Below are 12,598 nucleotides of genomic sequence, written 5' to 3'. Positions count from 1 at the left end.
TAGATCCAGAGGTTTTACTTCATTTCCAGCTCATCCAAGGTAAAAAGCTTCAACCTTGACTTTCCATGTGTTAGATCCTCCTTTGGGCCTGAATCTTGTCATTTTTGGGGCATTTCTAAGTCACCTTCGGGTTTAGAACGTAATAGAGAGTGATGACTTCAGATCTTGAACCTAGGAGGGTTCTCATGGCATAAAGGTGCCAACTTTATTGCTATAAGACCCCCATGCATCTTGTAGACTCCATTTTTGGACCTTTTGGGTTTGAAGACCCATGCATGGACGTAAAGTTCGTGGCTTTACGTGTAATATGGACCCTAGGAGGTCAGATCTATGTTATGGATGCATTGGCTCGACTGAAATCAACTGAATGGACATGGACTTTGGGGGACTCGGCGAGTCAGGGTATGGTTCCACAACCTTTTTGGCTTCGGATCGATCTGGTTGGGTCTAGAAGAGGACTCAACAAGATGGACTGGAATAGAGGCTTGAAGATCGAAGAACTCGACGAGTTCAAGGCAATGTCCCAACCATATGAAGACGAACTCGACGAGTTCGAGAAGAACTCTGCGAGTTAAGGACTAAACACTTTAACCCGGATGAAGATTAACTCAACGAGTTCAAGGATAAACTCGGCGAGTCGGTTATAGAAGGTCCCGAATTTGTTAAAGGAGAACTCAACAAGTTCTTGTAATACTCGACGAGTAGGATCGAAGTTTTAGCGTTCTCAGGATTATGGAACTCGACGAGTTGTGGGGGTCAACTCGGCGAGTTGAGTCAACCAGATGTTGACTTTGACCCATAGTTAACGTTGACCAAGGTGTTGACCTTGACTTTGGCTTTGACCTGAGTAATCCTTGTAAGGGTTAAGAGTATGTAATGGTAAATTAAGTAAGGTTGTTATGTGTAGGAGTCGAGAGGAGTTGATCCCGATAGCGAGGACAGTTCAGACACTTCACGACACTAATGTGAGTTCCCTTCCAGTAGAGGTGGGTCTACGGCACCAAGGCCGACCCACTAGTAAGAGTCATAGTAGAGATAATGGTCTTCATGATAATTATCTGGTTTGTTGATATCTGTTATGATTACGTGCTAGCATGATACGATGTTAGGTGATAGTAGGCAGTAGGGGAATAGTCCCCGAGTTACGGTCGTAAGGACCACAGGGTAGGTCGGGCACCCCAGATATGTCTGACAATATGTTTATGCTATATTATTATTATGTGGTAGTAGTAGGGGTGAAATAGTCACCGTAGCCGGTTGGGATAAACTGGAGGGCAGGTCGGCACCCCAGAATTGCCAGACAGGGTAGGTCGGCACCCCAGAATGGCCGAACAGGGTAGGTCGGACACCCCAGAATTGCCCGGCAGTATGTATGTTATGTGGTATGTGGTATGGTGGGGGAACTCAGTAAGCTTCGTGCTTACAATTTTTAGTTTTGTTTCAGGTACCTCTTCAGCGAAGGGGAAGGAGCCGGCGCGGTAGCTGCATATCACCCACACACATATGATTTCCTCACTTTGAGATCCATGGGATTGTACTCTGACATTATTAATATTTTATGTTATGGTTTTTTTAGACACATGACTGAGGTTTTATGAAATGATATGAATCGTTGATGTTTTTTAGTAAATTGTTTTATAAGTTACTTAATTAAAAACAAAATTTTTGGTCTTGAAAATTGGGATGTTACATGTAGGCTTAGGAGCAAGCCAAATATGAGTTGTGGGCCTGATAGGCAAGCCAAGCGCATACTGTGGGCTCATGGGTAATCCAGTCTTTTAGTTGTGGACTTAATACATGCTGTTATTTGAATATGTTATTTATTAGTATGTTGGTATTTTAAGGGAACTCACTAAGCTTCGTGCTTACAATTTTGGTTTATGGTTTCAGGTACTTAAGTGGATCGTGGCAAGGCGAAGGTGTGACCATATACATCCTTGCTTTTACAACTAATTGGATCTTGGGAGACTTTAATTTTAAATAATGTTTTGAAACAATGGTTTTGTAACACTTCTATTTGACAAAAAGGGTTGTTTTGAAAAACTTTAAAATTTGTTGAATTTTTGGGATGTTACACTTTTTTTTTATTATTATTATAATTTGGATGATTTATGATTAAGGAAGAAGAATATAAGGGCTATTTTTGTGACTATTATTTCAATAAGGTAATAACAGGAAAAGGATGGTTGTACTATGTTCAATAGAAATCATACTATTAGCTATGTAGCTCACAAAAGAAAGTTTAATAATTGTATATTTTTATAATTTATAGACTTGTTGATTTTGTTCTAGTTATGTCTGGCTAGAACCATAGTTTTCCAATTATATGTCCCGACTTGTGGTTTGCGGTTTATCATATGACATGATGTTTATGTTAAAAATCTATATATTGAGTTCGATTTTGTTTCAATCGAGAGTTTGATATCAATTTTGATTCTTATTGGCCATTTAAATTGAGATTAGATCATCCAAGTTATCTAAATTGCAAAATTCGTAATTTTGAATTGGGGTTAGATCATCCAAGTTATCTAAATTGCAAAATCCGTAACTATTTTGTGAATAACATTAAATTGATTTCCAATGAATGCTTTTAATGTAAATCTTATTCACACATTCTTACGTTCCATAGCTTGTGATGAGTATTTAGTGCTGTTGTGAACATTCATATAAAGATTAATGCAATCTTTTGATTTATTTCTAAGAGTTTGTTTAACTTGAATTCAAAGATTAGGTTAGCTTCAAAGAGCTTGTTTTGAATCTAATTATTTAGTGAATGAGAAATGTTAGCTTATTAATACTTTCAAATACCATCTTAGATGAAATTGAGTAAATGTCATATCATATCTAAATCACATTCCCAAGATAGCCAAACATATAATTGAAACCTTTACATTTCTAAATTCTCTAACAACGTATTATTTCTTTAGTTGTTTCTTCAAAATCTTACAAACCCCTATGTTTTTTTTGATTAATTTGTACCATGTGCGAAAAGGCATAAATAATTGTCTTGTGTCCGAGGATTAATTTTGTTTCATTGTACTATTTTTTTAGTGTATTATAACAATGTATTTGGAGTCTATTATATCTATTTTATTTGTTAAGTTTGACACCTTAACAATACAATGATCTGACAACATGATAATTACATGAAGAAATGGACACACCAATGCAAACATTATACATTTGACAACATGATAATCATGTTTTTTTTTTTTTTTTTTTTTTTTTTTTTTTTTTTTTTTTTAATTGTGACTCTTGATAACTTTAGTTATTGATTTTTATATCATTACAAGTATGACAGTAAATATTTTTGTCATTGCAAGTTAATGGTAAATGTTGTTTTTGATAATATTAGGTTTGAGAATACCGAGGTTGATATTTGTATCAATTTGTTGGTAGCAAAAGCGACAAAGAAATCGAATGCGAAACGTCACTAAAAATAATATAAAATTTAAGAAAATATCGCAGATGCTAATACACAGTGAAAAATCATAATTAAAAGTATTTGACAAATTACCGATAAAAAAATTTAAATTACTACAACGATATTTTTTGGTAAACTAACATTTCGGCAAGTTTCAAGTGATGAAAGGTCTATCACTAAATAAAAAGGCACGTTGCTAAAACTTTTATGAGACAATATTAATCGGTAGATCATTTATGTTGCTGATGTTTATTGACAATGGAATTGTCTATCACAAACACATGATTTTTATAGTAATAAAATTAAGACAACACATGAGTATGTATTTAGTTCAAGTTCTAGTTTGGTGCCAAGCTAATTCTAGATCAAAACTGAACTTGTTTTGACTTAGTTCAATTTATGGTTTCACTATTTTGATCATTCGGTTATGGTTTGGCTCAACGAGGTCTACTTCTAACTCGGTGCATGATCCTACACAATAATACATATGATTTTGTAAAAATGATCACTTACTCAAAATAAACGTTGTAATGTATTTTTTTTTTTTTTTTCTAAAAATAAACAAAATGCAAAAATTATATTACCAACAAAATCTTAAACGAAATGTTACTAAATTTAAAGGACTTAGTTGATATTTGATACTGGTTACGGGGTTAGATGGATGATGGATACGATTATTTTTAGAGTGATAATAGAAGATATATTTGAAAAAGCGAGTTATAGATCATGTTTTTGGGGGTTTTGATATTTCAATTGAAATCCCACATCAAATAGATTTGCGTACATATTTGGCGGTAACGTTTGGTGGGAGTGCCAAAACTCAAAAAAACCAAATACGTGCAATAATATTACAAAAATGTCCCTATACTATTATTGAACTTCCATTTCTTACATGAAAAATACACTTTTGCACCCAATTTAAAGAATATGAAGTTTGCAACAATTTGGGTCACCCTTAGACAATGACTTAGCACCATTTCAACCTATTTTGTTTAAAAACGTTTGTGGGAATGGAGTATTAAATGGTGTATTTGACACCATTTACAAATATTTATATTATTAATGGAGGATGCAATAAATAGACGAAAAAAATATAAAGAAAAACAAATAGTTATCAATAACATTACACATATTATTACAACATATTGAGGTAAAAATTGCTATATATATAGTTTTTTTATACATACATACATACACCATAGAAAAATAATATGTTTATGATTAATAACTGATTGATGATATCTAATTTAATAACTGATTTTTTGTGGTATCACTTTACATGCGTAAATTTAAGATAATATTTGATCTCAAGTATCGTTTTTGGCTAAGATCATCATAATGATGGTGTTTGTCATTGGATGCTATTCGTTTTGTTTGATGTTTAAGAGAGACTTTAAGGAATATAATAAATAAATAAATTTGTGAATAATAAACATAACAAAATATTAAAAATACACTGTTACACATATAAAGTACAAAACCAAATGAAACAAAACATTTTGGAATGATCTTAAATCAAACAAAGGACCAACTTATTACTTTTAAGGACTAAAATGTAAAGTTTGTTTTTTTAGGGGTAAAACGTTAAGATTAGTGATTAAATAAGGGGTCATACTTTTACTCAACGTATAAAAAATCACAATCCGCTCTAAATAATTAACCCCCACTTCCGCTCACCAGCACGTCTACTCTACAAACAATCGGACCCCCACAGCATCGTATAGTCAATGGGCACGTAGAGAACACGCGTTAGCCAAGCGAGTGGTCAACAATCTACCAGAAATTTTCCGTTTTAAACTCCGAAACCCAAAAAACCCTTCTCTACAAGAACCTCCGCCCCTGCCTCTCTTTTTTTCGTTTACATGACTCAGTGAGACGCCATAGATATACATAGAGAGGGAAATCGATACATACGGAGAGGGCGAAAACCTAATTGGAGTCAATCGGAGACCTGGAGGCTCGTAGAAATCGAATCAGAGGATTAATCGATGGTTTCTAGGGTTTCATTTTTTGTATCTTCGTCAATCTGATCAAATCGAGCAGGTTTTCAGGTAAGTGACTGTGTTTCTTTATATTGAGCTCTCGCAGACTGAATTTGGAATTACGGTTATGTATAACATTGTATGAATCGTTTTGAATCGCGACAAGGATATATATAAGTGTGGAGATATAGGTAGGTATACAGGGACTATAATATATATAGTGCCGGTGTTGTCATGCGATTTTCTCGGACTGCTATTCGGTCTAATCAGAAGAGGAACGAGAAAGTGATTAGGGCTAAACGGAAACACAAGAGACTTGATTTGATATGTGAAAAGACGTTTAATCAGAACCGTGATAAGATAGAATCTTCTAAACTGAATGAGGTCAATGATGATACATCGGAGGTCAGGCGGAGTTCCAGGGTGAGACGACCTCCATCGGTGTTGGATGCGTCGCCTTGTCCTCCTAAAAAGCGGAAGAGAACTGATGGTTCTTCTAGAATAGTTGGAGACAGGGACCGTTTTGGTTTGAAAACTGAGACGTTGCCTTCTTCAACTACATTTGGTTTGGAGGAGGAAGAATCAGGTGAATGGAAGTCTAGGTTGAGAGCCAGGGGTAGGAAGGTAACTTTTATGAACGGTGATTCTTCTCCCAGGAGTAAGAAGAAGCTCTTTCGTCATTCAGATGGTGTTAAGGAAGATTCAGATCTGGTGGATTCACGTTTAGATGACAAGAAAGGGGGTTTGGTGGGTGAGACCTCGATGATTGTGCAGCCAAAGCGACCTGGTAGAATCAAAGCTTCAAATGTTGTGAGCAATGGGCATGAAGGGATTAGTTTGGGAAACAGTGCTAAAGACGATGAAGAAACAAGTATTCTCATTGCAGTAAAAGACAATAATAACGCCTGTTCAACAGATAATGGTACTGCTATTGAATTACTGGAGCAGGAGAATGAAGTCCCAGTTACCTCTGATTCTAAAGATAATGGCAACAACATAATGCAATCTCCTGAACAGAGTAAGCCAATAGAGCAACCAGAATCCGAGGAGAAAGAAAACCAAAGTTTACATCAAGAAGTTACCTGTGCCCCTGACAATCATGTTGAAGATGATGCCATCAATGTCAATCATTTACAAGAGGATGACTCCAAGGTAGTTGATGAAGACAAACATTCTCATTCTCCAGCTCACAGACACCACAAACCTCGGATCAAAAAGGGGAGGTGTTGTGGTATGTGTGGAGGTGGAACCGATGGTAAACCTCCAAAGATCTTGGTTCATGATGGGGCTGGAAGTGATAATGAAGAATACAGTGGTTCCTCATCATCTGAGGAACCTACCTATGATGTATGGGATGGATTTGGTGATGAGCCTGGTTGGCTTGGACGTCTCTTGGGTCCCATAAATGACCGTTTTGGTATTGCTGGTATATGGGTTCATCAACAATGTGCTGTTTGGAGTCCAGAGGTATAGTTTATCCTTCAATAGCAATAAATGTTTTCTTTTACTCTCTTAGTGTTAACTGTTTCTCCACCATTTCTTCTTAAGGTTTATTTTGCTGGTTTGGGATGCTTGAAAAATGTAAGATCAGCTCTTTGTAGAGGAAGGGTATTGAAATGCAGCCGATGTGGGAGAAGAGGAGCCACAATTGGGTGTCGTGTGGACAGATGTCCAAAAACTTATCACCTGGTAATCTTCTCATTCTCATTCCCATTTCCTTCATCTCTCTTCTAAAAAATTCTTTTTCTAAATCCCTTTTTACACAGCCTTGTGCCCGTGTCAATGGCTGCATCTTTGACCACCGAAAATTCCTCATAGCCTGCACAGACCACCGCCACCTGTTCCAACCTCATGGTACCAAATACCTCGAAAACCTTAAAAAAATCAAAACCAAAAAACTAAAATCACAAATGCGAAAGCTCTCAAACGACGCATCACGCAAAGACAACGAAGCAGAAGAAAAATGGCTAGAAAATTGTGGAGAAGATGAAGAGTTTCTAAAACGCGAAAGCAAAAGACTCCAACGTGACTTATCAAGAATCGCACCCGTTTACATCGGTGGACCCACACCCACACCAACACCAACAACTTCGGAAAACCCAATTCCATTCCAAGGTTGGGAATCCGTTGGTGGACTCCAAAACGTAATCCAATCTTTAAAAGAAGTTGTCATATTACCATTACTATACCCTGAATTCTTCAACAATATCGGATTAACCCCTCCGAGAGGTGTTCTCTTACACGGGTACCCGGGAACTGGTAAAACTTTAGTTGTCCGTTCATTAATCGGGTCATGTGCACGTGGGGATAAACGGATCGCGTATTTTGCTCGAAAAGGAGCGGATTGTTTAGGGAAATATGTCGGTGATGCTGAACGCCAGCTCAGATTATTATTCCAGGTGGCGGAGAAATCTCAACCGTCGATTATTTTCTTCGATGAGATCGACGGTTTAGCTCCTTCACGCACTCGCCAACAAGATCAAACACACAATTCAGTTGTTTCAACTCTACTTGCTTTACTCGATGGGTTAAAATCCCGTGGATCGGTTGTTGTAATCGGGGCAACAAATCGACCCGATGCGATCGATCCCGCTTTGAGGCGTCCCGGAAGATTCGATCGGGAAATTTATTTCCCACTTCCGGGTGTGAAAGATCGGGAGGAAATTCTCTCTCTTCATACACAAAAATGGCCTAGTGTAATGGATAAAAGTTTGTTGAAATTGATTGCTAAAAAAACAGTGGGATTTGCCGGAGCAGATCTTCAAGCTTTGTGTACTCAAACTGCTATTATTGCTTTGAAAAGGAGGTGTCCATGGGATAAACTTTTGTCATGTGCTGAAGAGAAAGGGCGTTTTGGGAAACGACCTGTTTTGCCTTCGTTTACGGTTCACGAGCGGGATTGGTTGGAGGCGTTGTCGTGTGCGCCGCCTCCGTGTTCTCGTAGGGAAGCGGGAATGGCGGCGAATGATATCGTGACATCTGTCCTTCCTGTTTATCTTTTACCGTGTTTGTTGCGATCGGTTTTGAGGTTGGTTTTATTGTTGTATTTGGATGAGCGTGTTTGTTTACCGGGGTCGATTTTGAAATGTGGTGAATTGATTAAGGAAGTGGTTGTTTCTGTGTTGGAGAGGAGGAGAGAGGAGAGTGATTGTTGGTGGGGGAAAGTTGAGGATTTGATGAAGGATGCTGATGTGGCAAGTGAGGTGGAATTGAGTCTTGTACGTGCGGGTGTTTTGGTTGGAAATGGTGGGTGTGATGATGAGGGGAAAGTGAATAATGGATTTATGATGAATGATTTATACAAAAGAAAATCGGGGTATTGTGTGTTGATATCTGGAAATCCTGGAAGTGGACAAAGGCATCTTGCTTCTTGTGTTCTTCAGTGTTTTGTTGGAAATGCTGTGCTTCAGAAGGTTGATTTGGCTACCATGTTGCACGAAGGAAATGGGGACATGCTTCAGGGGCTTTCCCAAATTTTAGGTAATTTTCAAAATAATTAAAAATTTGAAATTGGAATTCATTTTTTTTTGTAAACTTTTAATGATGATAAATTATTTGCAGTGAGATGTGCTGGTGTTGGTTCATGCATGATATTCATGCCAAGAATCGATTTGTGGGCATTGGAAACATACAATCAAGTTGATGAAGAAGAAAAGGAAAAACCTGAAAAGACCGAAATACCCTCAGTCTTAAAGTCCTCTCACCTTTGGAGCTCTTTTGTTGAGCAGGCGGAGTCCATATTCATCTCCTCATCTTTGATGATCCTGGTAAGAATTTATCTTGGTAAAACATTAAAAGACAAAAATACCCTTATTATACTTCCTAATCGATGTTATTCTCAAACAGGCTACATCAGAAGTCCCGTTTGAATTACTCCCATTAAGAATAAAGGATTTTTTTGGAACAAGAAACAAACAGAACCTCAATCCTTCAAGTCATGTTGGGAGTACAATACCAAGATTTTCGGTCAATATTGACTTTGACCTTGACCGTGATATTGTCGTAACTTCATCTGCTAAAAAGCTATCAAATGACGTGGCACGATATTTCATCGAGCTGACTCATCAAAAAGCTCATCCACCCAATGCTGACGTGGACACCGACACACCCGTAGAAGAATACACATTCCAAAACCAAACCCCCTCTTCACTCCCACCTACAAAAAAGGAAGAAAAAGGAAAATCAAATCTACTATTGGCAATCTCAACATTTGGTTACCAAATCCTACAATACCCTCATTTTGCTGAACTTTGTTGGGTGACATCAAAGCTAAAAGAAGGCCCGTTTACTGAAATTAATGGGACTTGGAAAGGGAAAGGCTGGCCTTTTAATTCTTGTATTATCCGACCTAGTGACACGTCAGCAAAGTTGTCGGTTGTTGGTGGTAGTAATGTTAAAGGGAAAGTAAAATATGGATTTGTTCGTGGGTTGATGGCTGTTGGTTTGTTGGCGTGTAGAGGGGTATATTCGTCATTACGTGAAGTTACAAGAGATGTTAGGAAAGTGTTGGAGGCTTTGACTTTAGAAATTAATGCGAGAGTTGAAGGTGGAAAAGACAGAAGACAATTTGGTCGTGTTTTATCACAAGTTGCGTATCTTGAAGATATGGTGAACAGCTGGGCTTACACACTCCAAAGGTATATTAATTTTTTCAACTTTTTTTACAAGTCAACCATTTTGACTTTGACTTTGACTTTGACTTTTATTTCAGTCTTGAGACACCTCAAATCATGGAGGCAAAAAATGGTATTGTTGAAGACGATGACAATGATGATGAGCCTATTATGGAGAAACCCTCACATTCAGAATCCTTGAAAGAAAATACAGAAGGATTTGAAAGTAAATCCATTGAACATGTGGATTCGATTGTTGATGAATCGAATTCCACCCAAGTTATAATAGAGACTCAAGAGTCTACTTCATCTAAGCTTTCCAATGGATTTGTTCATGTTGATGAAGAATCAGTTATCATTCCCGATGGTTCTTGTGACCAAATTTTATCCAAAAATAATCCAACAGATAATGAGAAGAAAAGCACAAATATCAACCACCCATCTACAAACCAAGTATCAAAACCTCAAACTGGTGTATGCTTATATCGATTTTGCCCCAAATGCATGATAAATCTCCAAAACGTGATGCGGACAATTATAATCTCTTCATGGGAGGAGAAGAAAAAGTCAAGTAATTTGACAACAGAAGACGTTCACGATACAGTGACATCGTTATCTTTAAATCTTTATAAAAATATTAAGACATTTTTTGAAGGGCGGGAAGTTGGGAGTTGTGAATGTGAAGTTGGGTGTCATTTGGACACAAGTGGAGATGATTTGGGATGTGGATTGGAATTAATATATAGAAAGGGTGTAGTGGGTGAATTAGAAAAAAGTGATGTGTGTTTTGATTGTAAATTTGAGAGAGTGTGTCTTTGTTCTGTTATAGAGTATATAGTAGAAGTAAGGACTAAACACCAGCCTGCTGGTTGAATTCGGAAAATTAGTTGGCAGTTTTGACAGGATTTTGGCGGTGTTACAAGTTTAAAGTTAAAGAAAAAGAAAAGAAAAAAGTAAACAAAATCTTGAATTCATTTATGTTACCCTCTGTTTTTTGTTTAATCTATTATGCTAGTAATAATATGATGCATGTCGACTTTCATTTTTGTTTTTGGCCAAATTCCATAAAAATCTTATGTATTTTTTTTTTCAGTTTAACCACTTGAGAGTTTGTATTTTATTATTTAAAAAACCAGTGGGCTTTTTTTTTTCTGTCTTTTTCTTTTTGGTAATGTGTTGCAAAAAAATAGTATTTTTCTAGTTAAAGTTATTATTATTATTATTATTTTTAATTCAAAATTTCAATGGTTAAATCATAAAAGAGAATTATTGGAATGGTTTTATGTAGAGGCTCTTTTGAAAAATAAAAACAAATTCTTAGTGTTTAACCCGTCAAAAACTTATTTTGGTGATTAAACTGAAAAAAAAGTAAGGATATTTAACCTAGCGGTATCAAGATAACATTGGGCCCTAGTCCCATAGTGGACAAAAAATGTAGATTATGAAATTTGTCCATGTATATTCAAATTATTAGTTATTAAAGTAACCATGTTTTTAAAACGTATCTTATTATACCAATGATTAGTTTACTAGCTTTTCATTGGTTATCATATAGTTATAAGTGGTAATCTTTTCAAAATAAAATTTTGTAATAAGAAACTAAAGTGCTTATAGTTTAGCGTAATCAAATATCAATGTGTCATTAGCCAAAGAGTGATAGTTCAAGTGTAGACAAAAATAGATTTAATAGGATAGTGGGTGAGTGTACGTTTATTTTATAGCATTTCAGCTGATGATATTTAGGAATAAGACTTCTTAAGGTAATTATTTTTTTGGTTTGTTCACGTATTGGTAACTATCTTTTTTTTGTACATATTTAGGTAACAAACTTTTTGGAAGTGTTCACATATGACCATTATGACCGGCTGTAGCAGGTTAGATCCGGTCATAACCGGTCATATGTGAACACTTCCAAAAAGTTTGTTACCTAGATATGTACAAAAAAAAATAGTTACCTAGATATGAGCAAACTGAAAAGGTAAGAGTAAATTACATGAATAATCCTTATGGTTTGGGTAATTTGTGCATTTGGTTTCTAACTTATTTTTTTAACTTGTATGATCCATTATGTTTGTTTTTGTTGTGCGTTTGGTCTCTGTCTTACCTCAAAAGACTATTGTACCAATTTTAATTAATTTTCTTACTTATGTATATTTATTTTTTTATATTATTTAAAAAAATTAATAGACCCTACATATCTGTAGCTCCCCACCCTAAACCTGCAACCACATTTAAGAAAATTAAGCTGGGTCCCACCGCAACCTGTTGAGAGAAAAACTTAGAGATACACTTGCACAAAACGTTAGAACAAGTATATTGCGGAATAGTTAATCTCAAAGGATCTGAAAGCTCAACAATAATATTAATAAGTTAGAGTTAAATAGTTAGAGAGTTAGTTGCGGAAATGTAAAGAAATAGAAATGACGACAATTGTTATATCAAGAAAACACACAAGTTGATTCATAACAAGGAATGCATTCAAACCGAGTTAATAAGGTAGATCAAACTTGGTGATTAAGTCTCAAAGACTTGCTCCGAAGAGAGGTTATAATCAGTTATGTTCCAGTAACAAGTAAGAA

The 12,598-nt window shown here is 36.1% G+C and overlaps 1 protein-coding gene across 1 annotated transcript; it reads left to right on the top strand.

Annotated features, from left to right (window-relative positions):
* The first annotated feature begins 5,263 nt into the window (after positions 1-5,263).
* LOC145140796 (P-loop containing nucleoside triphosphate hydrolases superfamily protein) lies at positions 5,264-10,997 on the top strand. Its single transcript, XM_079074185.1, has 6 exons — positions 5,264-6,873; positions 6,955-7,095; positions 7,173-8,886; positions 8,968-9,173; positions 9,253-10,043; positions 10,118-10,997. Exons 1-6 carry the CDS (start codon positions 5,641-5,643, stop codon positions 10,890-10,892), a joined length of 4,860 nt encoding a protein of 1,619 aa, XP_078930311.1. The 5' UTR covers positions 5,264-5,640; the 3' UTR covers positions 10,893-10,997.
* Positions 10,998-12,598: the final 1,601 nt, after the last annotated feature.

Source organism: Lactuca virosa, chromosome 9 (assembly GCF_052849685.1).
Source record: "Lactuca virosa cultivar CGN04683 chromosome 9, Lactuca_virosa_CGN04683_v6, whole genome shotgun sequence".
In the NCBI taxonomy this organism is placed as follows: domain Eukaryota; kingdom Viridiplantae; phylum Streptophyta; class Magnoliopsida; order Asterales; family Asteraceae; genus Lactuca; species Lactuca virosa.
This window is presented reverse-complemented; position numbering and strand designations above follow the sequence as displayed.

What these genes read in the sequence shown, in the direction of transcription:
- LOC145140796 (XM_079074185.1), top strand. Translation starts at nt 5,641, where the DNA reads ATGCGATTTTCTCGGACTGCTATTCGGTCTAATCAGAAGAGGAACGAG. An exon ending in GTGCTGTTTGGAGTCCAGAG is followed by an intron (nt 6,874 to 6,954) that starts GTATAGTTTATC and finishes TTTCTTCTTAAG; the next exon opens with GTTTATTTTGCTGGTTTGGG. An exon ending in CCTCATCTTTGATGATCCTG is followed by an intron (nt 9,174 to 9,252) that starts GTAAGAATTTAT and finishes ATTCTCAAACAG; the next exon opens with GCTACATCAGAAGTCCCGTT.